Source organism: Manis pentadactyla, chromosome 10, assembly GCF_030020395.1.
Source record: "Manis pentadactyla isolate mManPen7 chromosome 10, mManPen7.hap1, whole genome shotgun sequence".
NCBI lineage: Eukaryota > Metazoa > Chordata > Mammalia > Pholidota > Manidae > Manis > Manis pentadactyla.
In genome coordinates this window covers 107,303,888-107,330,629 of record NC_080028.1, presented here as the reverse complement: position 1 = coordinate 107,330,629, position 26,742 = coordinate 107,303,888, and the positions used below count along the sequence as shown (strand labels likewise).

The 26,742-nt window shown below is 35.8% G+C and overlaps 2 protein-coding genes across 5 annotated transcripts in view; both read left to right on the top strand.

Annotated features, from left to right (window-relative positions):
• Positions 1–20,427, top strand: part of OSBPL8 (oxysterol binding protein like 8) — a 182,466-nt gene extending 162,039 nt beyond the window's left edge. For all 4 annotated transcript variants that reach the window (XM_036878603.2, XM_036878608.2, XM_057508231.1 and 1 more), the window contains 9 exons: positions 4,598–4,696; positions 6,929–7,026; positions 8,787–8,876; positions 10,132–10,268; positions 11,651–11,836; positions 12,536–12,623; positions 13,626–13,731; positions 14,477–14,579; positions 16,279–20,427. In XM_036878603.2, coding sequence (XP_036734498.2) covers positions 4,598–4,696; positions 6,929–7,026; positions 8,787–8,876; positions 10,132–10,268; positions 11,651–11,836; positions 12,536–12,623; positions 13,626–13,731; positions 14,477–14,579; positions 16,279–16,411 — 1,040 coding nt within the window. In that variant the 3' untranslated portion in view covers positions 16,412–20,427. The remainder of the gene's footprint in view (positions 1–4,597; positions 4,697–6,928; positions 7,027–8,786; positions 8,877–10,131; positions 10,269–11,650; positions 11,837–12,535; positions 12,624–13,625; positions 13,732–14,476; positions 14,580–16,278) is intronic.
• A 1,788-nt stretch (positions 20,428–22,215) lies between these two features.
• Positions 22,216–25,770, top strand: BBS10 (Bardet-Biedl syndrome 10). The gene is made up of 2 exons (XM_036878622.2): positions 22,216–22,473; positions 22,785–25,770. Exons 1-2 carry the CDS (start codon positions 22,289–22,291, stop codon positions 24,760–24,762), a joined length of 2,163 nt encoding a protein of 720 aa, XP_036734517.2. The 5' UTR covers positions 22,216–22,288; the 3' UTR covers positions 24,763–25,770.
• Positions 25,771–26,742: the final 972 nt, after the last annotated feature.

Sequence of the window (26,742 nt, the reverse complement as noted above, 5' to 3'; positions counted from 1 at the left end):
GTTTGTGTATAAAAACTGTCTGTTCCTTTGTAATTTGAAAGAACTTACTAAATTTGGGCTTTGTAGGAGCACTTTTTTGATAACTTCTTCATTTCTTCTTTGCTCATTGACTTGTTCATGTAGAAACTTCCTGCTAAGTGACTTTTAATGGTTTGTATTGGTATAGGAATTAGTTCATTTCCTTAAGTCTAAAATAAGCTAAATTTAAAAACATTTGGCCAGGGTATATCCTTAACAAGAAGTCTCTTTCTTGACATTTTGATGTACTTAACCATCAGTTTTTCCTTTGATGGTTTTTAATTTTGGTGTCATTGTTAGAAAACCTTTTCTCACCTCAGTTTATATAATAATTCACTTATGTGTTCTCATACCTTTATGTTTCCATTGCTTTTTAATATGTCTTGGATTTATTTCTATATATATCATGTGTATGGAGTGAAACAAGATCACAGTTTTCTTTTCCCAAAAGCCAATGAATTTTCTCAATACCTGCTTTATCACTGTTTTTCAATGGTATTATTTTCTATTTCAAGGGCCATCTTCTCTAATCTACTGATCTTTTCTTGTACCTCTATTCTATGCCCTAAGAACCATTTAGTTTAAAATGTCTAATGTTCTATAGAGCAGATAATACATAGGTACTTTAGCCACTTTTCTTTGGGTTAAATAACTGATTATCATTTGTAGAGCTCATGTTTTTTAAGTGGTATCCATGAACCACCAATGTCAGAATCACTTAGAATATTAGTTAAAATTTTGAAATCCTGAACCCCAGTCTTGATTTACTAACTCAAAATCACTGGGCTCAAGAATATATATTCTTTACAATCTCCTCAGGAAATTCTAATGTACACTAAAATTTGAAATGACTCAAGGTATAATGTTAAAGGAAAACTACAGTACAAATATATGCAGAGTCAACTGTTTAAAACATGTATGCATTAATGTGTAGTGAAAAAAGATGCAAGGAATTATGTCAAAATTTTATGATTAACCTGGACAATGTAACTATGGGTACTAGTATTTGGATTTTCAACTTTCTACAAAGAGCAAGTTTGCTCTTTGTCCTTTAGGACAAGGGAAGTTTAGTTATTTTAAGATATTTTATGGTTATAAATACTATATAATAAAAGAAATGACTTTTTGATATACCAATATATGTATAAAGTTGTATACAAAAGATCTGTGTAGTTTCACTGTGTTAGAAATGTATGTGGGCAGTAATGGATGAATAATAGACTAATCTTTCTCTTCTGGATATCTGGCCATAACACATAACACTGCAGGCACTGACGAGAGAGCAGCTGCAGGCCCATTCCCTGGGAAGTCCACACTCACACAATAGGAGCTACACAGAATGAATCTCAGTTTTCATGACTGCCATCCTCAGGTCAGGTGCAGAAGCAGGTTAAACTGGTGGAAATATTGTATTCTTTTAGGCCTGGGGAACCAACCACTAACTTTGGAGAAACCATGGCCTCTGGACAAAGAGCAGGAATCTCTAAAGAAAAAGGGCCAGAGTCACGGAAGCCTTGATCAAGGAACAAAAATCAGAGAGGACAAATAGAAAATACATAGTGAAATACTAGACAGAACCCCACTCATCATAATTACACCTGTGTTGATGGCCAAAATAATCTGGAGACAGAATCTGTCTGGTTGAATGAAGCAGAAGGGCTAACACACTTTACATGTAAACACACACAGCTCAGAGTCCATGGATGGCAGAAGTTGAAAGCTAAACTGTGCGAACATTAAGTTCAAATATGATTGAGTGACTATAGTAATAAAATTAATTTTAAGGCAAAAAGTGTTAACAGAGATAAAGAGGAACATTTCATAATGAGAAAAGGTTTAGTACACCAGGAAAGCATAATAATCATAAATCATGACTAATTACAAAATTTAAAAGTATATGAAGCAGAAATAGAAATAAGAGGTGAAATAGGCAATTCCAAAATCAGCAAATGATAAGACAGTCAGGTGAAATATAAGTAAGGACATATAAGACCTGAAATACGCTATCAACCACCTTACCCTAATTAGTATTTCTAGGACATTATAGTCGGCAATTACAGAATACATATTATTTTCATGTGTATATATGGTGTTTTCATATAGACCATAAAACAACTCTCCATAGATTTCAAAAGATTGAAATCATACAGAATATGTTCTGTAACTTCAATAAAATAGAAATAGAAATAAATAATAAATCAAGGTAAAGTCCAAATATCTGCAAGTTAAACAACACACTTCAAAATAATTCATGGGCCAAAGAAGAAATCCCAAGAGAAACTACACAGTATTTTAAACTATATGATAATGAAAATATAGCACATCAAAATTTGTGGGATGCAATGAAAGCAGTACTTAGAGGGAAATTTATAACTTTAAGTTAGAAAAAGAAAGAACTAATCAATGATCTAATTTTTTACACTATGAAATTAGAAAAAGAGCTAATTAAATTCAAAGTAAGTAGAAGAAAGGAAATAATAATAAGCAAACATCACTGTATAAAGGAGACAAACAATATAGAGAGCCCGGGAATCCAAAAGTTGATAATACACTAAGGAGAGAATACAAAGCAGGAATAAATGAGCAGAATCATCACTGGTCCTACAGACACTGAAAGGATGATGAAGTATTATGGACAATTTAATGCCAATAAATTTGACAGCTTACATAAAGTGGGTAAATCCCTTGAAAAACACAAATTACCAATACTGACTCAAGGAGATATATAAAATTTTAATAGCATTAAATCAGTGAAAGAAATTGAATTAGTAATTTAAAATCTTCCTTCAAAGATATACTCCAGGGTCAGATATCTTGAGTTCTTGTAAATATTTAAGGAAGAAATAATAATAATAAGTCTATACAACTTCTGACAGAAGACAGAAAAGGAGGAAGCATTTCTAAACTCATTTTATGAAACCAACATTACCCTAATCCCAAAACCAGACATTAAAATAAAACTACAAATCAGTCTCATGAATATACATGTAAAAATCCTTAACCAATTAGTAAAAAATCAATATATGTAAAGGGTAGTCCACATGTAAGGATATCTATCAATTTATTAAAAGGATATCATATAATGATCAAGTTATGGTTTATCTCGGGAATACAAGATTGGTGTATCACTGAATATCAACCAATGTAATTCACATTAATAGAAGAGAGGAAAACTATCAGTTTAATGCAGAAAAAGCATTTGACAAAATTCAATATCCATTCATGGTAAAAGCTCTCAACAAACTAGGACTAGATTAAAGGTGTATATGAAAAATATATAGCCAACATCATACTCTTAAGGTGAAATTGAATCATTTTTACCTAAGCTTGGAAACAAGGCAAGGATGTTCAGTCTTATTAGTTCTGTACAAAATTGTATTGGAGGCCCTAGCCAGTGCTGTAGGCAAGTTAAAGAATACGAATTAGAAAAGAAGAGGTCAAACCCTATAAATTCCTGATCTCTATAGAAAATCCTCAGGAATATATTTTAAAAACCTACTAGAATAAGTGAATTTAGTAAGGTTGTAGGATATAAGGTCAGAGTACAAAAATCAATTTTATTTCTATGTGCTAGAAATAAACACTTGCAGAATGAAATTTTAAGAACTAGATTGCAATAGTATCTGAAAAATAAAATATTTACGAATAAATTTAATGAAAGATATGTAAAATCTATATACTGAAAACAACCAAATATTGTGAGGAAAATTAAAGAAGGCTTAAGCAAATGAAGAAATATGTTCATGTATTAGATATTTCAAATATTGTTAAAATTGCATGAAGTGAATCTGAAAAACATTTTGCAAGTGAACGAAACAAAACAAACTATATATTTTATGATGCTATCTATACAAAATTCTAGAATAGGTAAAACTACAACGATAGAAACCAGATCAGTGGTTTCCTGGAGTTGGAGGAAAGGATTGAATGCCAAGGAGCAAGGGGTAACATTTTGGGGTGATGGAAGTTCTTTATCTTGATTGTGGTGGTGGTGGTTACATGACTGTATACAACTGATAAAAGACTATCAAAATGCACACTTAAAATGGATCACTTATTGTATGTAAATTATATTTCAGTATAATGGGGGGAAAGGAAAATACATAAGGGAGAAAAGCTGGAAGAAAATACTGAAATCCTATCTTCAATTAAATTTTGGTGGGTTATGCATATTTTTATTTTTGTAAATTTTCTATAGTATATCAATACTAAGTACTTAAAGCTTGGGACTTAACTAAATAATGTGAATTACAGATAAAAAATTATATTTTTATTCAAAAATGGTCAGTAAGCTATACAGTGAACCAGTGTTTTATTGTATTTTCTACATGTTGAAGACTTTTCTTAAGAGCCTCATATAAAAAAACATAACAAACACATAACTGTACCTTTTTAAAGTACTCATTTTATAAGAATAGTAATATGGATCAAAATGTTTTGGATGTAACGAATATATGTTTGAGCACATTGAGATTAAGACATTATAAAGACATTCCACTGTAGATATATGGTAGGTGTCCTAAATATATTTTGTTTTGAGTTAGTTTTTGTGAAATTTAATAAACAACATTTATTTCAGGAAATTCATTATCTGCAATATTAGAAGGAGAAGCACGGTTAACTTTTTTGAATAGAGGTGAAGATTATGTAATGACAATGCCATATGCTCATTGTAAAGGTAAATATTTTCCATACTTGGGTTAGGTATTTCTTAAGTCTTTTTAAGTAAATGTATATGGCTGTAATTTGTTACTTAAGATTATTGCTGTCATCTGCTGGATTTTTTTTTGTTTTGTATTAGTTCATCTACAATGGACTTTTTGTGACACATACTTTAGTTGAAAGAGGCTGATTTATAATAATGAGATTTCATTTGCCTTTATAATTTAATGAAACTAGCCATTATTTCAGAATCCTTAAAGGTGATTTTCATCTTGCATCAGCACCCTTCTTGAAATTTTTAATTTGCTGCTTTTCAGTGTACGAAGTCTTTACAAAACTTTCCTCATCCTCATTTGGCAGTTTCTTAAAAACTAATATATTGTGCTTTCCCCTCATTATTTATGATACAGAATTAATATTTAAAATATTAAATAATAACAATCATTTATGACAGGCCAGGCATCCAAATATTCTGTACACTTTACATTTATAAACTTATTTAATCATTCCAGCAGCCCTAAGTAGGGTAATGTTACTCTGTTTTATGGATGAGGAAAATGAGGCACAAAGAGTAATTTGTCTGGAATCACAGTTAAGAGTAAAGGCATCTGCAGTCAGCACTACTGTGCTGTAGGGCATCAGCTTTACGCTCAGCTTGGTCATTATCTGTCACTCCTTTCCAGCCAGTTTCTTAAAATAACTTTTTTGGGCATTTACCCTCTATTTTAGGAACTGACTCATGAAAACAGGAATTATTTAATATGGCCCCATTTCATAGTTGAAAAAACTGGGAAGATTAAGAATCTTAACAAAGACCAAACCACTAATTAATAAGAATGGTGAAACTACACTCTAGGCTAGTTGACTCCCATCCTCTGTACTGTGAGCCTTCCTAGTACTAAGTACAAGTGTGGCCAACTTATGGCCTCAGGCTAGATAATTTTTAGAACTTCATGTGTGGTTCTTGAAATAGGCATGAAGTGGAATATCTAAATGAATTGGTAAATACTTCAAATTTATATTATTTGGAATAAATCAAATGATATTTCATGTAAATACCCAATATACCCAGTTAGCAAGAGGGAACATTTTTTCATAGCAATGTTTTTAATTGTATGGAAGAAAGAAAAGAGATTATAAAATCCTTATGAATAAGCATAGGAAATAATGATTATTTTCTACCTTTGTGTATTACCTAAGATGTGTTTTACAGATCACAGTCTCACAAATTGTTTTGCAAAGTAGAGTTTCATAGCCAAATATATATGAGAAACATTATGTAGTCTGTTCCCCTCTTGGAAATTAACATTGTGTATTTGTATATTAAAGGCTTTCTCAACAGGTTAATCAGAAAACAAATATACAACATGCACATAACCTGTTTAACCTCGAACCTATCTTGGGAGATTTTTTTTTTTTTTTGCTTTACTTACACAGTTGAGTCTTATTACTTGCAGTAGTTACGTGCTATACAGTCACCACAAACACTAATTTAATGAATACTGAACCGTAGCTCCTAGGGGAGGGGAGACACAAAGCTAGGTTTCTGTGAGCTTCTTGTCACGTTTCATCAACCAGTTAATACATAACTTTGTTTCTGTTTAAAGACACCTTATTTAATATTTACTGTTGACTCACTGACATTGACGGAACGGCCAGTAGCACTGTAATTCATCTCTGAGCGCTTCAACAAATGTATTTCCTCCAAAGGGCTCATCACAGCCTTCTGCACTTAGGAATACAGACAGTACTTTAGCACTACATTTGGAGACCATTTGAAACAGTAAAATTGCCAACAAAAAAGCACAAAAATGCAAATGAGATGGCACTAAGTACTCTGCAAAAAGACTCTGGTTCACCATGTGAGAGATGAAAACTGAAGGCAGAGTGCCGCCTTGTCCAGTCGCTGGCCAGCAGCTGCGCGCTGGGCACCTTCTTCTCACCGCTCAGTAGCTCCTGCCCCTGAGTGACTGCAAAAGTGCCGTGGATATTGACTTTGAGTTACTAATATATTTTAGTGAGAACATAAATTTGTAGATATGGAATCTGCAAATGATGTGCATCAGCTGTTGGCTATTTAAGTCCTTCAGAATCAACTTTACATATATATTTATAGATTGTTATTGGGTTGGACAGAATACCCTTAAAGTATTAGCTTTTCCTAGAAAGAGATCAGATTATATGGTTCTACTTGTTATTAGCCAGTTTATCTCTCTTCAACATTTTGTCAAAATTGCTTTTTTTTTAGGAATTCTTTATGGTACAATGACACTGGAGCTTGGTGGAACAGTCAATATTACATGTCAAAAAACTGGATATAGTGCAATACTTGAATTCAAACTGAAGGTTAGTAAAGAATGATAGGAGATGTGACCTAATTAAAGAGGAGCTATGCTATAAATATTGAACAAACAGCACAGTTTAGTTCCAATTAATGACTAAATAAAGAACACTGAATTTGTGAAAGGGTAGCCTTGAAAGATCCAAATCAACACAGTCATCATTTTTTGTTTTTAATTTTATTTAATAAGACTATTGGTATTGTATAGGAGATAAGATTTAAGAAGTGAATGAATAGAAATTTCTCAGTAACTTAAGCATTGCTTTACAAAATACCACAAAGAATGTATCAGCTTAAGTTATGTACATTAAGACAGAGTTGTACTAATAACTACTTCTGTCTCACAATTTACTCTAAAACTTACAAGCTTAAAAACAATGTTCTAATCCACTAGGGGTCCTGTGGGTTGGGAATTTGAACAGGGCATATTAGGAGTGGCTTGTCTCAGCTACCTAATGTCTGGGGCTTAAGTTAGAAAGACTTGCATGCTTCTAGTGACTCAACAGCTGGGGCCTGGAATCATCTGAAGGCTTACCGCCTACATGTCTATGCCTGGGCTGGGATGACAGAAAGACTAGCGAGGACTGTTGATCTGAGCACCTGTATATATGGCCTTGCCATGGGGCTTGGCTTCCTTGCAACATGGCAGCTTCAAGGGAGTCAGACTTTGTACTTGGCAGCTTAGAGTTCCCAGTGCAAGTGTGTTTGTGAGCAAGGCAAAAACTGCATCACTGTCCGTGACAGCCTCAGAAGTCACACTACATCACTTCCACCTCCTCTATTAATTCAAGAGTTACAAACCCACCCGAATTCAAGGAGAGGACGTAGATCTGATGTCTGAATGGGAGGACGGCAAGGTCTCGTTCAGAAAGAGCATGTGGGCTGGAGGGAGAGGGGAGGTACTACTGAGGTCGTCTTTGGAAAGTTCTGTCTGTCTCAGAGTGAAGGGAAATTTAAGACCTTTAAATTTAGGACTGTAGGACAGTATATTCAGATAAAAATATTTTTGAGCTATTTAATTATTATTAAATTTCTCCTGTATTGATATCCAGCTGATCAGCAACTTTGCTCTAATAAAAAGGATTGCTTTTAAGAAGTACTTGATGCAGTGCCCTTTGTTTTTCTGTCATCTTGGAAAATTTTTTATTTGTATGGTAATGATGATACTTGAAAATCATGACTAAAAAGATTTTAAGTGATTTGTGACACCTTTAAGGATTAAATTATAGCATCAAAATTTTGTCACTGAGAAGAGGTATCAGTAAGGCAATGTAGTAACTCAAAGTGTATCTGTTTAATTTTGGAGGATTTTTTGCTTGGGTATTTTAGTTTTTGTTTTGAAAGAGGGGGTGTTTTTTCTTTCAGTAGGTGAGTTAAATCCCTTAGGTTTACTGAATTATTACTGCTTATAATATTGATAAAGTTGATTTGAGTCAGGAGAAAGCACAGGACACGAGTCACTTATATCAGTATGATCTTTCTCAATATACTTATTTGGACTTAACATAGTCTGTTTATTGTTACCTATTTTTTTCCCCACAGCAACAAATTCAGATTTCTTTTTATTGCATATTTGACTAAAAATTGAATCAGTATTTCGCTTTATGCCCTCAACAGCACTCTCAGTATGCGAGTACTTTTTTGTTGATAATTCAGAGGTTTTCTGGAATTCAATACCAGACATTAAGCAATGGAGATTAATAAGGCATATGTATGTAAATATGTTAAAAATAAAATGTTTCTTCAACATTTTCTCTTTTAAAAGCCATTTCTAGGTAGTAGTGACTGTGTTAATCAAATATCAGGGAAACTTAAATTGGGAAAAGAAGTCCTAGCTACTTTGGAAGGCCATTGGGTAAGTATTTTTATATTTTAGTTTAACAAAAAGAATTTTATTCTGTGGGAAAAAATTAAATATCACATTTTGTTAAGTCCACTTATTCCATTACTAAAAGCATTACTATTCAACATAAACTTCAGCTGAACAAATATTTTGGTGTTGATCTGTTATCAACATACTTAGTTTTATGTAATCTTTTTTATTATTTCAGAACTTTAAGTCAGCAGGAACAGCTGACACCTGTGTGTCACTTACTGTGTCCTGCACTGTTTCAAAACGTTACCCATATTAATATTTAATGACGCCATGAGGTGGGGCGCTGATGGCTCCTGTGTCCGTTTCACAGTGGCGCAAACTGGGGCACCCACGGTGTGAATGCTTCACTCAGAGTGATGGCACAGGAATTGCAGCCAGACGCTCTGGCTCCAGGGTTGTGCTTTCACATACAGCAGTATGGTGCCCCCGAGCTGGAAGGAAGAGGCATTTCCAATTAGAGTTATATTTTTTTCTGAAGAATAGGCAAAGGATATAGTAGTATTGAAGAGCAGTGGCTCTTATTTTTTTCTCTGCTGGCCTAAATTCACATTCATGTAATTTGGTAAGAGGATCTTAAGTGAAAGAAAAGGATCATATCATGCTACTGCCTAGGTGCACTTTCACAGTGAACCCTTGAATATATGCCATTTTCTGCATTTACAATTAGTAGAAAGTGATGAGAAATATGAGGAGAAAATAAAACTGAATCTAGAAACTCAACTAAGAGGCCACGTATCCTCTGTAGTTTCTAAAATTTACTTCTACCTAAATATCATTTAGAACAAAGATAAAACCTTTTTTTAGTGAAATTTCTAAATTGTGCTTAAATGTTTAATACTAAGAAAGGCTCTTTTCGGTTTTTCTACATACTAACCATGTGTATAGTCAACAGCATCTCATTGTCTGTAGGAGATACTGTGCCCCACTTTCACAAGTCGAAGGTTACTGAGGGTTTGCATATAACTGTTTGAAAAACTTCTGAAACCTCCAAACTTACTGTGCTATTCAACCAAATTTTAAAAAGACTAGTAGCTACATATTTAATCTAAAGTTTTTATAAAAGTGACAAGAGATTTGGGGCTTTTAGAAAAAGTGCTAATTATATTTGTTTTAAAAATGTGTTTAACTGTGGGATCAAGTTTCAGGAGGAAAGAATTATTATATTATTATACTATATAATTCCCTTTTCAATAAGGTAATCCTCTACATTAATTTTTAATTTCTTAAAATATAGGATAGTGAAGTTTTTATTAATGACAAAAAGACTGATAATTCAGAGGTTTTCTGGAATCCAACACCAGACATTAAGCAATGGAGATTAATAAGACACACTGTGAAATTTGAAGAACAGGGAGATTTTGAATCAGAGAAGTAAGTATACCATTTTCCAGCTAATTTCATGAAGATCAGAGAGTATTTTTATATCCCTCAGTAATGTCACTTTTCTCTGTTATCTTTCAGTCGTATTTTAATTCTTCAAAATACTTTAACATTTGTGGGATGTGACAGGTTCTTTTTTAGGCTATGTGAATGTCAAATATAATACAAATCATGTGGTTTTTCTGCAGCTCTGAGCTAAAACTACCTATTTTCTTTCTTTTTCTTAACTGTGCCAGACTGTATTTTAAAAAAAACAACTTATATTTTGCTTGCTTTAAATTATGGGACTAATTAATGTTTGTTGATGTTTCTCTGGCAGCTGTTTTCTAACCTGGGTTAGGCATGTAGAAGGGAGTGGTACAAAACTTACTTCTGTTTCATTTTCTAAAACACAAGAGTAAAGCCACATGGTGTGCATGTTTCTGGAGGAATTACATTTGTTGTGTAATAACACTGTGAGGCAGTTCAGTCTGCACTACATACTCCCACATGCTCATCATTCTCTCTCATGGGGACTCAGATCTGTGTGTACTTTCCTGCACTCAGAATTGAGCTTGTCAAAAATGGAAGCCTATGCAGCAGTTCTAAAAATGCTGTTTCAGCTATAACCACATGATGCTGTCTGTCCAGAGCGAAGCTGTGGCAAGTCATACAGCAATTTTTGAGGTGCAGATATGGCTTAGTATGTTTTAAAGATGAAGAAAATGAGTCTTAGGATAAATAACTTGAAATTCACTGGCCAAAACAGTGGCAGATCTAGGACAACCCAAGTCTCTCAGATTCCAAAGTGTTTGTTCTTTCAGTTCTAAATCACTATCTTCCCAGATGGGTGGAACATATAGATATTCTTTATTTGATAAAAAACTAAATTTAGTAGGGGAAAAAATTTTACCTTAGTAGCCTTTTTTTTTTAAATTAGTGCTTCTCAGCACTGGTTGCACATTAAAATCGCCTGGAAAAAATTTTTTTAAAATTACTTGGGCCCACCCACAGAAATTCTGATTTTTAAATTTCCCTGATAACTCATGAGAACCATGGCACTACAGCATCGGATCTTTGAGGCCAGTGGATTTAAACAGTATGTATAACTCCCATCTGGAAAGCTTGCTCAAAGTGCACATTCTGAGCCCTCATTGCATTCCTGTCATGTCAGGTCAGCACCATTCATTGCCATTTGTTTAAGAGCCCATGTAATGGATTTATCTCAAGGCACCACTTTTTATATCTTGACTCATTTCTAAGCATCCAAGCATAAGCTTTATCAAAGCCAAAAGCCCACATGGGCATCATTTTCTCTCAAGGGGATTCAAACCTATTCTATGTAGTTTTGATTTTCTGTTGTTTTTTTAATACTGTTTTTGTACATGAATCAGACTCTGGCAGCGGGTCACTAGAGCGATAAATGCCAAAGACCAAACGGAAGCCACTCAAGAGAAGTATGTTTTAGAAGAAGCTCAAAGACAAGCTGCCAGACATCGGAAAACAAAAAATGAAGAGTGGATGTGCAAGTTATTTGAGCTTGATCCACTCACAGGAGAATGGCACTACAGGTTTGCAGAGTAAGTAATTAGAAAGAGTATTTTACTAATAGTATATCAGCATCGTTTTTTGAATTTCTAGAATTTTTATTGTTAGTTGTAGTAGTTTTTTTTATTATTAAGATCTCACTGATATACACTCTTACGAAGGTTTCACATGAAAACCATTCTAGTTATTATATTCACGCATATTATTGAGTTCCCTCCCCCCATACCCAATTACAGTCACTGTCCATCAGTGTAGTAAGATGCCACGGAGTCACTACTTGCCTTCTCAGAGCTGCACTGTCTGCCCCATGAGCCCCACACACACCATGTGTACCAATCATAATACCTCTCAATCCCCTTCTCCATCCCTCTCCACCCACCCTCCCCCACCCCTCTCCTTTGGTAACCACCAGTCCTTTCTTGGAGGCTGTTAGTCTGCTGCTGTTTTGTTCCTTCAGTTTTGCTTCATTGTTATTTGAGTAGTTTTTTTATTAAGCCATATATACATAAATTAGTGTGAAGTTTTAAACTTGGTATCCCATCTATTATAAATTTGACCCCATGGCAGCCTATGAAACAAGCTGAGGACCAGAGGATTAGATGTGGCAGATCTGCCTTACAGCTAGGCCTAATGAAAATCTCACTGTAGAATGGAAAGTTTTAGAAAGGTTTTTGAATGTTTCATTTAGTCATTAAACAGGAGGGTTTTTCTTTTATTTTTTATTTGTGTAGTACTCGACCATGGGACCCACTTAATGATATGATACAGTTCGAAAAAGATGGTGTCATCCAGACCAAAGTGAAGCACCGCACTCCCATGGTAGGTAATAGAAAATGACCACATCTGTTAGGCATATAAATATTTTAAATCCTTAGTGTCCTTGACAACCAACACTTTAAAATTTGTTTCAAATTTTAAATTTTTGAGTGAGCAAAGTAGGCAGCTCCAGGCTCTTGTACCCTCAGTGAATAGGTAATTGGTGGTAATTCCTATTTAGAGCAGTAAACGGATTAGAATAAAGACTTAGAGTGACTGTTACTTGTTTTTATAAGCACATAAATTAGCTTGCTCTTCTGATTCTCATTTTTTCTCTTGCATTTGGGTTTTTAAATTTAGGACCTAATTCCAAATTTTCAAGCCTATTAATAGTATAAAAGTCTAAAGTATATTATCCTAAGGAAAATTTAGTCCTAATTTATGGTTTGACATACTTTTGAATCTTATGCATGCACTCAATTGCATTCAGTAAGTTTGAATCATGCTCTGCCAAATGTCATTTCCATTTATTATAAGATCTTTCTACATATCCAGATAGTATTAAAAGTAAATAATTAAGTAAATTTATTAGAAACCCAACATCATTCTGTGGAAGGCTTCTGATATCGGGAACACCATAAATATGATTTTAAAAGAATGCTATTATTTAACATTCAACTAGAGGTACTTGCTGCTGCAGTTAGAACAGTGGGTGGTTGTATCTGTACTCATATTTGTGTGTACATAAAATGTCCCTTGAAGAATATGCAAACTAACAGCAGTGAGTATTGATTAAGTGGGGGACAGATGAGGTGGACAGGGATCAGGAACAGGAGGGAAACTCTTCATTGTATGTTTTTATACTTTTTGACGTTTGTGCCAAATTAATGTTTCTTATTAAAATTAAATAGTTTAAATGTATCACATCTTAAGATTTAATTCAAGTATTTCATATTTGCTTTTATTTCTTAGTATTATACCCACAAACAGATAGTTTTGACAGTCATGCAACATTGGTCTTCATAAATTCAGTGCAAATTCACATAATAGCCTGATTTTTTTCAGGTTAGTGTCCCAAAAATGAAACATAAGCCAACCAGGCAACAGAAGAAGGTGGCAAAGGGCTATTCCTCCCCAGAACCTGATATTCAGGACTCATCTGGAAGTGAAGGTAGAAATACATATTGCAGACTATTCACTATAAGAGTCTAAATTTTTAAGAGAATACTAGTACACTGTGTTTGATAAATGAAAACTAATACACTGTGTTTTCATATTAACTCAAAAAGATAATGTAAGAATTTGGGTGGGGCAGGCATGGCATGCAGAAAAAGCTATTTTGGGTCATAGATAAATTTCAAGACCAGGCTGCTGAGTAAATGCATGGGAAATGAGGAAGGGAGTGGGTATAAGAGGGATGTTAGAAATATACCAGTTTGCTGGTCAACGAAGATTTGTAGAAGCGGCGTCAGAACCACATGAAAAGGTTTAAAGGTCGGGTGGCTAGAGGGATGAAGGAACTGACAATTAAGGAAAAAACTGAAAAGGGGGCTCAAAAAGCTGACTACCTCAAGTGTAGGTAAGTAGGCAAGAGACAGAGGAGAATAATACCTTCTTCAAATTAACATACGTATTTTTAATGAACTATTTTTGTCTATTTTAATTAGTCAAAATAAAACTAATGCCATCCATAATTGAACCAATTCATGGTTACTTTGAATATATCTGTACTGTTCTAGTTTTGAGCTATGATTGAAACTTCAAAAATGCTGGGTATTAGTATTATATTCATCTCTAAGCCATAAAAATAATGCCTAGGAAAATTTTACTAAATGAGAACATTAAGCTGAAATGTAGATTGTTTATAATTAAATATGTTCATTATTTTCACCAACTTCATTTAAATATCTTTTCAGCTCAGTCACTAAAGCCAAGTACAAGAAGAAAGAAAGGGATAGAACTGGGAGACATTCAGAATTCCATCGAGTCTATAAAACAAACCCAGGAAGAAATTAAAAGGTAATATATACTGACAGTGACTAGCATTTGAGTCCAGAGGAGTAGTTAGAAATTCTGTTACATATGAAATCGTATGCAAATTTTACATTTTTCTAACACTGCTAAGCTAAAATGGAACTTGAGCTTCTATCACCTGATGACTGAAACTTTAAATTACTTCACTGAAATATTGTTTGGGGCGGTTATTTTTTTCTCCTTTGTGAGGGTAGAATTGGAATCTTGATCTTACTGCTTGTAGCATAAGCAGTAGCTGGGGTGGGTGAGGAGGTGAGCAGGCTTCTGAGAAAGCAGGTTAGCAAAGGCTGTGCTGTACCCTTTGTACACGGCTCACATTGAATTGGACTGTATGGTTGAAATTTTGAAGTACTTGCCCAGAATGGGTCAGTAGCTGCTACTCTGAGGCCTTTGAGTGGGCCCCCTTCATGTCCCATGCCCTTCCCCATTACCACACTAGCGTAGTTCCCTATTGGTGGCCTCTCATCGCTCTATCAGAGGTAGAGTCTTCACTGTTAGCCATCCTGCCACTGGGTCAGCTCTCAGTGCCAGATATCCCAGGGGATTTTTTTTTTAAGATACTTTTCTCTGTTTTTGGCGAACCTATGACTTACATTGAGTTGCTATTTTCAGCTGTTGCGTCAGCGCCTACTGTTCCCGTATGCCCACCCCATGCTCTCTTCCTATGAAATTCCTCACATCTCCAGAATAAGCTGTGCTCCCTGATCTTTGGATCATTGCCCACACTTGAATCACTTTTTAGATTGCCCTTTTTGCTCACCCTGCCCATCAAGAAAATCCCTGTTTATCTTTCAGAATATAACTCTAATTGCCATCCTTATTGTAACATTTCTAATCACTCACCTTGCCCTATAGAGTTATAATCCCTCCAATATACTCAGCTTGCCTAGCTCCCTATATACCTACTCCTGACTAGGCTGCAGAGGTGTGTCTACCCTGCAGTACATCCTGAGCAACCTTAGAGCAGAGTGCGTACCTTCTGCATTTTGGTATCATCAGACCTCGTATAAAGTGCTCCAATTTCCTAATTTAATTATATTTGTAATTAATGAGCTTTCTTGTTTGTTTTGCCTATCTTTCTTTCCTTACGCTGGCAAAACAGTTTAATGGAAGTCTAAAAAAGACAAGCTTTTTATTAATCAGCTCTTTTTAGCCAAAAACATTTAGGGTGGCATAAGCATTATGCAAGCTCATTTTATGACTGAATTCTGGTAATATATGAAATGCCATAAAGCATTCTTCAAGTTTCGAATGTCATGAAATCTGTAGTATTAATTATTTTTTCCTGGGGAATTTAGGATTCTTCTCTAACTCCACCTCTATCTCCTCTAAAGTAAAGATAAAAGAACCTTACCCAGCCAACTAAGAATTAAAATTTTTGTTCTAAAGCCACTGTGATAACAGAGAAGGTAATATATTTCTATACTATTAAGACTTTAATAATTATGCTTGCTACACATCATTAAGTAATATATTTGGTACAATGTGGAATGTAGATTTAGGCAAGACCTAATAATGGCTCCACATGGCATAATCAGCTTCCTGATTAGGTAGCAGTAACCAATTAACTAGTGACTTTACATAATGTATAATTAAATGCTCTGTGAACATGTATCAAATTGTGAGTTCTGTGCTAATGTTTTTGACAAGTAATTATAAAATTTATTGTTGCTTATTTTTGTAGAAATATTATGGCTCTTCGAAATCATTTACTTTCAAGCACACCTGCCACGGATTATTTTCTGCAACAAAAAGACTACTTCATCATTTTCCTCCTGATTTTGCTTCAAGTCATAATAAACTTCATGTTTAAGTAAAAGTTCTTTACAATTGAATCAGTGAACTGGAATAATTGGATTTGGCCTGGAACCAATATTCAAGTTGGTTTGGTCTCCGTTAAAATATCACAATATTTCTAAAACTACCTTCAAGATAAATGTAGAGGTGTTGACCTTTCATACTGTTCATCCTTAACCTGAAACAAGAGCTACTCTGTTTGGTTATTAAAGTGAGCTATGTGTTAAGTGCCAGAACATATCTAGCTTTTGTGATAATGTGTCTACATGTGAATATAATCCACATGTAGACACAGTTGTGTCTTAGGTGTACCTGACAGTAGTCACTGTATTCTATAGTATGTTCTGAGATTTAACATTAACTTTGTTGATAACAAAAATGCTATCAATCTTATAAATATGTTATCTGTTTTCTTCATTAAACAGGCATAAAACTTTTATCAATAAGGAATGATAGAATGGGAAATGATGGGATAACAGATATTATAAATAGTTCAATATTCTGTAGTTAAAAAAATCATTTCCAAAGCACCTAGCTTAATTGTCTCCTTAGAAACAGCAAGAAAAAAGTGTGGTCAAAATTAACATATTGAGAGAGACATGGTGGCAAATTGCTTTTTAAAAAATTCACACAAGATATTTTTAACCCCTAGAATTTAATATTAATAGATACAGATATAAATGTGCATATGGGTATATCAACATAAAAAACTGGTATGCAACTACTTGGATCTATTGATTGTCTTTCATATCATACCTATATAATAACACCTTCAGCACTTGCTGGAAAAACGTGTGGTCAAAATTGATTGCTGTCCTATCTTCTTTTTTTTTTTAATACAATTGGTCCAATAATATAGGTCAAATTCTAGAATGTCTATAGGACATATGGAATGCTGATAATACATGTTTTTTCGTTATGAAAAACTTATTTTAGCACTTATTTAGACCCTAGTGTGTTCAGTAAATAAAGTAGAATAGAAAAAATTACAACCAATATTTTACTTCAGAAGCCAAACACGAGATAAACGATAAGAAAAGACACTTAGTGTGGTGCATTTCTGTTAAAATTTCTTCAAAATGTGCAATAAGTTGAGCTTGTAAGAAGAGCATCAAGTTCTGAAGTTCCTTTGTCATCCTTCTTGGTTCTTGGCAGCTTCATCCTGTGGCAAAACTACAGTTCTTCAAGGTTCCCTTCTGCTCAGGCCGAGACAAGCTTTTCGTGAATTTTCTCAGTTTGATGTTTTTACTTTGTGTTTTTACATAAATATTTATAATTCTCAAAAGCAATTTTTGCAAATGTAGTTAGGCTTAGAACATGTCCCAAGGTGTATCTTAGAGTCCTGAAAATACAGGTTTTAAAATGTCATTGATGAAAAGAAGGTCAGAGAGAATAATTGCTGTGGCTACATTTGCCTTTGGCTGAGAGACTGCGAGACCCTAGCAAAATTACAGTTAGCTGTCTATGCCATGATAAATACAAAATCAAGGAGTGACCGCTAAATTATGAAAATTGAAAATGACAAAAAGAGCCTCTTCTTTTCATCCCAGTATAGCCATCTTAAGTATCCTTGAGTTTTATGAAGAACTATTTATTTCCTATGTATTTTTCACAGAATAATGCTGTATTCCAAATGTACATGTGAAAGCATGTTTTGAGTTGATGAAAATGTAAATACGATGTGTGTGTACCTAGTGGAAGGACAGGTATAATATGACTGCACGAGAACAGGTGGGGCTTTCTTGTTATCTCATACTTGTCAATATGATCTTGTGCTTTCTTACCAATGTTATGTTCACCTGCCTATGAATTGACATATTTTGTAAATATTGTACAATTTGGTTCTTTTTAAAGGTTTTAAATTCATATTAATTTATATTATATATAAATTGATTGGTTGATAGCAAAAATCACTTCATCATTAGCCCAGAAAACCTAAAATATTTTTGTTGGTAACCCTCCTATGGGGTTTTAGTCTTATTCACTTGTGTTATTTTCTTTTTAGGGCAGATGTTATGGGTTCCTGTTACCCAAGGAATCAGTAACTATCCCGTGAGAAAGAGCAGGGCTGCTCATGACTGTTTCTTATACACTAAAAGCATGTATCTTATGTAATAGTCCCTTAGGCTTTTAGTTGTATGAGTTCCTTTCTGTGAACTGAACACAAAACTCAGGAATTGGTGGCTTAGTTGTAGATCAGTGCTTTTACTAGGCTTAGTGTGTGAATTAAAACACATAACTAACTTTGTGTGTAGCCATATATGTAATTGACTTTGTTCTCTACCTGAGATTAATCTTCCTTCATATGTGGATTCATAAAATTGTGATTTTCAGTTCCCAGTTGTCTGAGAGCCTTTTGATGGTTTCTAGGATATTTAAGACCTTATGACAAGTTTTTTTCATTTGATCAGAAACTGTTTTTTCATATGAGATGTTAGATGAGTCACTTTATCGACATGTGCATTTCTGTCTTAGTTGTTAAATGTATTATGCCTTCAGTTATCCACCATTTAGTGAGATGTAGCTGGCCCAGGAAAAGACAGTAAACAGGACATGCAAAGTAAGTTTCAGCAATAGATGTTTTACTTATACTTCATCTCAGTACTTTTTTGTATCACTTATAAAGGTACAGTGTAATCTTTGTCACCATTCTGTTGTAAAATGCAGCCCTCATTTAGTATTCATGCTTCTGTGCCTTTAAGAATATACTTTTGTCATGTTTGTGTTACAGACTATAATGTGATTCAGAGTGTTTATAGGTTTAATTGTCATAAAAGGGTCATTTCTCTGTGTCACTTTATTTCCTTTTATATAGCCACAGTATATTTAAAAAGTAGTGATGTACTTTTATAAGGGTTTGTCTGTTTATCTATTTCAAATATATTCTTCACTTTCAGACACCATTGACGTAGACTTGTCAGATTATTCTCAGTATTGTAAACAGTGCCTTTTTGATGGAATTCACACTGTTTTGGGTGTCAATTTACGCCATGTACACAAAAAAATCTGTGGAAGGCAGTTTTAACCTTTTGAAGAATATCTTAAATATTTAAGAAAACAAATGTATAAGATTCCATTATTTCCAGTTTTAGCATTTCTAGTGAGCAATGAATATATTTTGGGTTTTTTTGTTTGACATACAGTGATATGGCATCATTGATGAGGCTATACATGATGCTGCAGGTTATTTGAATTATGTTAAATGTATAGAAATAAAATATTAAAATTCACATCCATACCAAATTTTCCAATTTGAACCAGTTAGGGGAACCCCACCCAAATCACTACATTTACATTTCAACTTCTATTTTATTTGCATGGAAAAAAAGATTCTTTAAACTGCATAACCTGCCATTATTACATAATTTGTTTCATTTTGTTTACCTACAGTGTGAATTTAGTGTACTTAATTTACCTTTTATTACTCTTAACATATTGTTGGTTAGGTTTTAATTGAAGATGGACTGTTAAAATTGTATAGGACCAGTGTCTCCCTAATATGATTAACATATTTAGAAGAGCCACAAGAAACCCATGACAAAATGAATGTGAATATACTTCCTGAAATATCTAGAAAATTTTGTGTTTTTGCATTTATCATGTAAAATTATTTTACTATTACAATATTGACATTTATTTAAAGAAAATGCCAGGGAACGTTTGAACTGATGAGCCACAGAACTTAAGTTGAAATTTTTTCTCACTTTTTAGCCTAAATATACATCTGAGTTAAATATCCTTTTAATGGCCATTTATAAATTCAAACACTACCACTGGTCAGTTTTGTATAATAGAATAAAAGTATGTTATCTGCAGTGTAAGTATAGAGCACTGTCAAAATCTTTTCCTTAAGGTACATAGTAGATGTACAGATAGTCATAGGCGACTGTTTTGTAATATGTTACATTTCTAACCTATTATTCCTAACATAAATGTTTGCAGAGACAAAAAAAATTGAGTTTTTCTAACAGTCTGTAAAATTCTGCTAACTTCTACAAGTAGGCTTTCTAAATAAAATTTTTTAAAAAGAAGCAAACTGTGATCAAATGACTTTGAATATAACATGGTGACTAAATTACTCAGTCCTAATTTTTAAATTAAAATAATTATTCTGTAGGGGTAGTTATGAGGATGGGTAAGGAATTGGAAGGGATTTAACAGTTAGAATCCCTAATGTATGTTACCTGGGTGCTGTGTATTCATTCTTGAATACTCATAATAACCTTAAGATGAGTGGAAGTTAGCTCAATTTTATAGATGAAGAATCTGAGGCACTGAGAAGCTAAATGATTCCAAAAGTTACATAGTAAGAGTGGTAACAAGCACATATTTGAATCCGTGTCTGACTTCAGTGTCCATTCTTTTAAAGCTGTACGCTTAACCAGAACTCTGATTGTAGCACTTTTAAATGCTTGGAATAATCCACTGCTATAATCTATTTTGAATTATGTAGCCCCTTTATGAGAGGTAGAACCAGAACAAAACAAACTTTACTATTCAACAAGCATATATACAAGACCTATATGCAATAAGTTTTTGCCCCTCACATGACCTTCGCCCCTGCTGAGTGGGCATCTGATGAGCTCCAAGAAATCCTTCTTCCTCCCTGGGTCCCTGCGTTCCTCCCGCAGAGCCAGCGGCTTCTAGCTGATAGTCACCTGGCTTTGCCCTATTAACTGGGAGGGAGGGAGGGCGAAGACTTACAGGTTTCTCCTGTCCTATGCATAGGAGCAAGGGGGTAAGGAAAACAGCCCCTCATTGCTCAACCTCAACGAACTACAAGGTAATTTTCTTACTGATATTGACCACACTTTTAATAGGTTTCCTGTTATGCTAATCTACTCTTCTGCACCTTACAAAACATCCCTTTCCTTTGGAGACAGTGGGCCTGTACACTGATGACATGTAGTGATTTTAGTGGCTATGCTGTAAATATTTCTTGAGTGTTTAGTATATGCTGAGCACCATGCAAGAAAAGTGATTTGTAAATACTCTCCTCAAAATCTTGTGAGATTTTTCTTTTACATACCCATTATCTCCATTTTATTTAAGATGAGAAAAGTGGAAACAGGTTACTTGCTGAATGTTATAGATGAGTAAATGGCAAAGAAAATCCACATCTAAATCTTAAGACCATGCTCTTAACCATTTTATCCTTGAGAGAGTGTATGTGTTTTAATAGATGAACAATGTTCTTTCTGCCTAATAGGTTATTTTTTCTGCCGTTGGATTTTATCCAATCATCTTAGGTCATTGTTTGTTTAAAGCATGCAATTGATCACCAATATGGCTAAGTCCTCACATCTATCATCTCTACTAAAGGAAAAGAAAACTGATGGATAGGGTTTCACAGTGATGCCCGAGCCCAGGAGATGTAGCAAAGCCCCCTGCGGAAAGCAGAAGGCCTCAGGTGGCCGGAGTCAAGCCCTCCCTATCTGTCCTGCATCCGAAACTGCTTGCGTGATGGGAAGGAGAGCAGCAGGTGGAGGGTGGGCGGTCAATGCAGGAGCCCAAAGCAGAGGTTTTGCTACGAAACATCGAGCAACTTCTCTGGGGGCGGGAGCGAGCCGAGTTCCCCCGCGGAGCCCATTCCCACGTTCTCCGAGGCTTCCCTTTCGCGCCGAAAGGAAGTTCCTAGGAGCAGAGATCCCGGGTGGGGCTGAATTCACCGAGGCAGATGCAGAAGGGCTTGCGGTTCGCTTTCAGGGGCAGCTCCCGGGAAGCCCGGGCTTCGACCTCCGCGGGCGCCGCGCCTCTCGGCCGGGCTGCGTACAGGCCCGCGCCCCCCGGCCCCCGCCGCCCGCGCTTCCGGCCTCCTCCCCGCCCCTTCCGCTCCGGCGGCCCTAGTGCCCGCGGTCGGGGGCGGCGGGAGGCAGGGCGCTGGGGGCTTTACGGGCATGGCCGCCGCGGGCTCCCTCAAGGCGGCGCTGCGGGTGGCGGAGGTGCTGGAAACCATCGTGAGCTGCTGCGTGGGGCCCGAGGGACGGCAGGTTTTGTGTACGAAGCCCACCGGCGAGGTGCTGCTCAGCCGGGATGGAGGCCGCCTCCTGGAGGCACTGCACTTGGAGCACCCTGTGGCCAGGTACTCAGGTCCCGCACGCCCTCGCGGGGCGCCCGTCCCGCCTCCGAGCCCCCGGGCCCAGGCCTGCGCTCCGGGGACCAGACGCGGCGGGCGCCCTCCAGACTTCCCGCCTGACCGCCCAGGGCCGCCCGCTGGTCGCCCTGCTCTTCCCAGCCCCGGAATCCTCAGAGCAAAGTGACTTGGAAAGGGAAAAACGAAAACTCAGGACATCAAGGGGACAGTATTCTCATTTTGTGCCTGTAGCTAAAAACATGCTTCCGATGTGGGAAGGCAGCTCCCTTAATCAGAGTTGCTCTTTCTTTTTTGTACAGGATGATGGTGGCATGTGTTTCCAGTCATCTAAGAATAACAGGAGACGGTGCTAAAACGTTTATTATCTTTCTTTGCCATTTACTCAGAGGATTTCATGCCATCACAGGCAAAGAAAAGGATTCTTTGATTTCCAAAAACATTCAAACCCATGAAAGGCATTGGAAAAATTGTTGTCAGTGGAAATTTATTTCCCAAGCTCTTCTCACGTTTCAGGCCCACGTACTAGACTATGTTATGGACCAATATGTAAGTAAACACTTCCTCTCCATCTTTTCTGTATCCACTAAGGAGAGAACATTGTGTAGGAGCTCTTTGGGGTTGCTCTTAGAATCATACTTTTGTGGAAGAGTGGGAAGAAATAATGACAGCTTCATTTCACAGTTGACGTGTGACTTCTGTTGCAAGTGTACAGCTCGTGAGACCGAGTTTGCGGAGGTACTGGAGTTAGTGGAGGACTGTTCCGCGGAGCTGAGTGTCGGCGTCACCGGCCTTCCGGTTTCCGCTTCCAGGGTCGTAGCTGGGCTTGTGCTTCACAGAGAGTTTTCCGTGTACTGCCCAACAGATGGTGACATAAGAATGGTGATGATAACCGAAGCCATTCAGCCTCTTTTTTCAACTTCTGGATCAGAGTTTATTATAAATTCAGAAGCACAGTTTACCACATCACAGTTTTGGATTATGGAGAGGACAAAAGCAATAATGAAACGTTTACAGAGTCAGAATGTAAAATTGCTCCTGTCTAGTGTGAAACAACCAGACTTGGTTATTTATTATGCAGGACTGAATGGCATATCTGTGGTGGAGTGTTTATCATCTGAAGAAGTTTCTTTTATCCAGAGGGTCACTGGTCTTTCTCCCTTTGTGCTACCACTGGCCTCCTCTCGTGATGAAATGTCTGACATTGCTTTGGTAAAATTTTGTAAACCTCTCACCCTTAGGTCCAGAAGGTATGTTCACCTTGGCTTGATTAGCACATGCTCGTTTATGCCACACTGTATAGTTCTGTGTGCACCAGTGCAGGGCCTTATTGAGCAACAGGAGCATGCTTTGCATGGAGCATTTAAAATGCTTCGTCAGTTATTTAAAGACCTTGGTCTAAGTTACATGACACGAGCCAGTGACCAAAATTATACACCAAGTCCTTCTATTTACAAGAATAGTAAAGAAAGTAATCAGTTACCAGAAACTGTTAATGGCTCAATACAAAGGCCATATCAGGACAGAGTTGTAAAGAACAAAGATGAACTGGCAGAAGCACAAACATATTTAAAAGTAGATTCAAATTCGGTAGTTCCAAATGTAGCGTTAGAAACACGCAGTCTGTGTTCCACATCACAAATGACACCAACAGATACATCCCAGACAGATGAAACACTGAAATGTTTATCTCCAAACAAAACCGGGATAATTGATGACCATGAACCATTTATTGAGAGTAATTATGCAAATTCAACAACAAAAAATACTAGAGTAGAAATTTCTTATGAAAACTTACAGGTCACAAAAACTGCTGGAAAGAGGAGCGTATTACCTGAGGAATATAAGTCGTCAGAGATGCGTCCTTCCCACAGTCACTGTTTCTCATCAATACCAGCAGGTTGTGTTTTGCCAGTGGGTAATTTTGAGATCTTGTTACATTACTATCTTCTCAACTATGCCAAAAAATGCCAGCAATCACAAGACACCATGGTTAGTATGTTAATAGCTAATGCACTTTTAGGCATTCCCAAACTCCTGTGTAAGTCCAAGAGAGGAAATTGCAGTTTCCCACAGTCGTACATAAAAGCCGTCCAGGCCCTGCAAGCCGATCAGCACATGGTAAGCAGTCAGGCAGGTTTGGAGTCGGTAACTGGGAAATATCAGTTAATAACTTCAGTTCTTCAGTGTTTGGCAAAAATTTTAGCCATTGATTTGGTGATCAAGATTAAGAGACAGCCTCAGGAAATGTATGATCAAGATTCAGAAGAGGAACTATAAATTTGGAAGTTTTTTAGTAACAAAGTTTTAATCCAATTTGGGCCATAAACTAAAGCAGGCATGTGGCCACAGGTTCTCAAGTCAGGCCAGTCTAGTTAGGGAAACATGATTTAAAAAGTCATTAGAAGAAGTACACTCAGAGGCCAGCAGACATCCGGACACCAATGTTAGACCTACATTCCAGCACAGTTGTGAGGAGGAAGCCCTCCCTGATGAGGTCCGCATGTGTCTGTCCCCTCCTGAAGGTCACTGTGTCAGCTCCATGTTAGTCGCGGTGTTGGGGGGAGGGCGTTTCTGAATAGTTCTTTCATTTTACTTATCTATATATTTTTTTTACTCTCTTCATCTCCTGCTCCGCCTTTCCGTTTTTAGGTCATAGAATGATTAAATCTGAGATTCGGATGGGGTCTTATATACCATCCTATTTTAATTGTTTATAATATTAAAACATACTCTTTGCTGTGTTTAAAATAATTTATTTTTCTTACTCATAATTTTTAAAGCAATGAGTAAAAAGTCTCAATTTTTTTTCTCAAAAAGCATATAAATTACTTTCTATTTATATATGGCCCCTTATTTATTTCCATGTCATGTGGAGATTTCTTTTTAGCATTTGTACACCATTGATTATGTTGCCAGAAATGTGATTTTGTGCAGTATGTCTATTTTTATTTCTGTAGTTAAAAGTTAATTCCAGAAAGGATGTGAAATCATTTTCTCCTGTCCCCTAAGAGCTTGAGAAAAAAAAAATCATGTATTTGCTGGTTTTTCTTGTATTTGGTGCGTAGCCAGAGTTCAGTAACAAATATTTTGAAAATTGTTTATTTCTAGTGTGTATTTTAATATGCTTACATTTTATTTTAAAGGTTTATAAATGCAAATAATACTGTACGTCTAGTCACGGATAAGGACAGTGTCTTCTATTAGTAGCTCTGTTACGCCCAAAGCTGTTTATACCAAGTGTTGAGAATGCTTGTGGAATTAAACTGTTACCTTTAATCTACTAAATATATGTGTCCAATTTGCTAATTCAACAAATTCCTAATGAGTGCTCACTTTATGTGCCAGGTGCTGAATATACAGTGTTAAACAAATAGATACGGCTCCTGCTTTCATGCACCTTTCCTCAAAGATTAACGGATGGATAGTGAAGCTACTTGGATTGATACTAGGTTTAGGAAAACTGCTTTTCAATTTTAATTAAACTGGAAAAATGATGATTAATAATGTGTTTTTTTAAATGTAACATCCTGTCATGCAATATCTCCTGATCTTTTGCATAAAATAGTTTCATTTTTGTAAGGGTTATGCAATATAACATTTCAGTTATGTGATAATGGAGAGAGTAAATCAGTTCTATTCCTTATGAATTCACAGATGTATGAACCTGCTGTAAAATTGACACATAGTTTTTTCCATTCACTTTTTTTTATAATTGACAGACAGGTCATTTGATTGTTTTGCTTTATTTTGTTTTTTAAATACTCCTCCATCACTGAAGAAGACATTTAAAAGACTTCCAGACCTGCCCAGCACTTTGCATATGGTAGGCGTTTTATAGCAAAAATAATCACTAGTGTAGGAGCTCCTTTGTAAACTGGACTGTGTGTTTGTATGTTTGGCCCCTAGTCTAAACGCAGCCAATAAATGTCTGTTGCAGAGCTATTTGTTGAATGAATTAGTCACTTAATCCTCATAGATGAGGTCCTAATTATTTCTATAAAACTTTCATGGAAAAAAAATCTGTTTTGGGGGAAAAGAATCAGAAAAGGTTGAACAGGCTTGCACAAAGCAATCTTTCATTTTAATTAAAAATTTCTCAAAAATGGAGATAAAGCTTTCATGGGTTATACCCACCATTTATGGAATAACACCAGGAAGTTTACATCACTGGATTAGATAGAAGAGCACTTTAAAACATTTGATTACATTTTTATTTAAACGCTCTTCCACAAAGGATTTGAGGTGATCTGGAACAAG

Excerpts from the sequence above, each read along its gene's own strand:
- BBS10 (XM_036878622.2), top strand. The coding sequence starts at position 22,289 with ATGGCCGCCGCGGGCTCCCTCAAGGCGGCGCTGCGGGTGGCGGAGGTG. Across the intron at positions 22,474-22,784 it reads TTGGAGCACCCTGTGGCCAG|GATGATGGTGGCATGTGTTT; the intron begins GTACTCAGGTCC and ends TTTTTTGTACAG.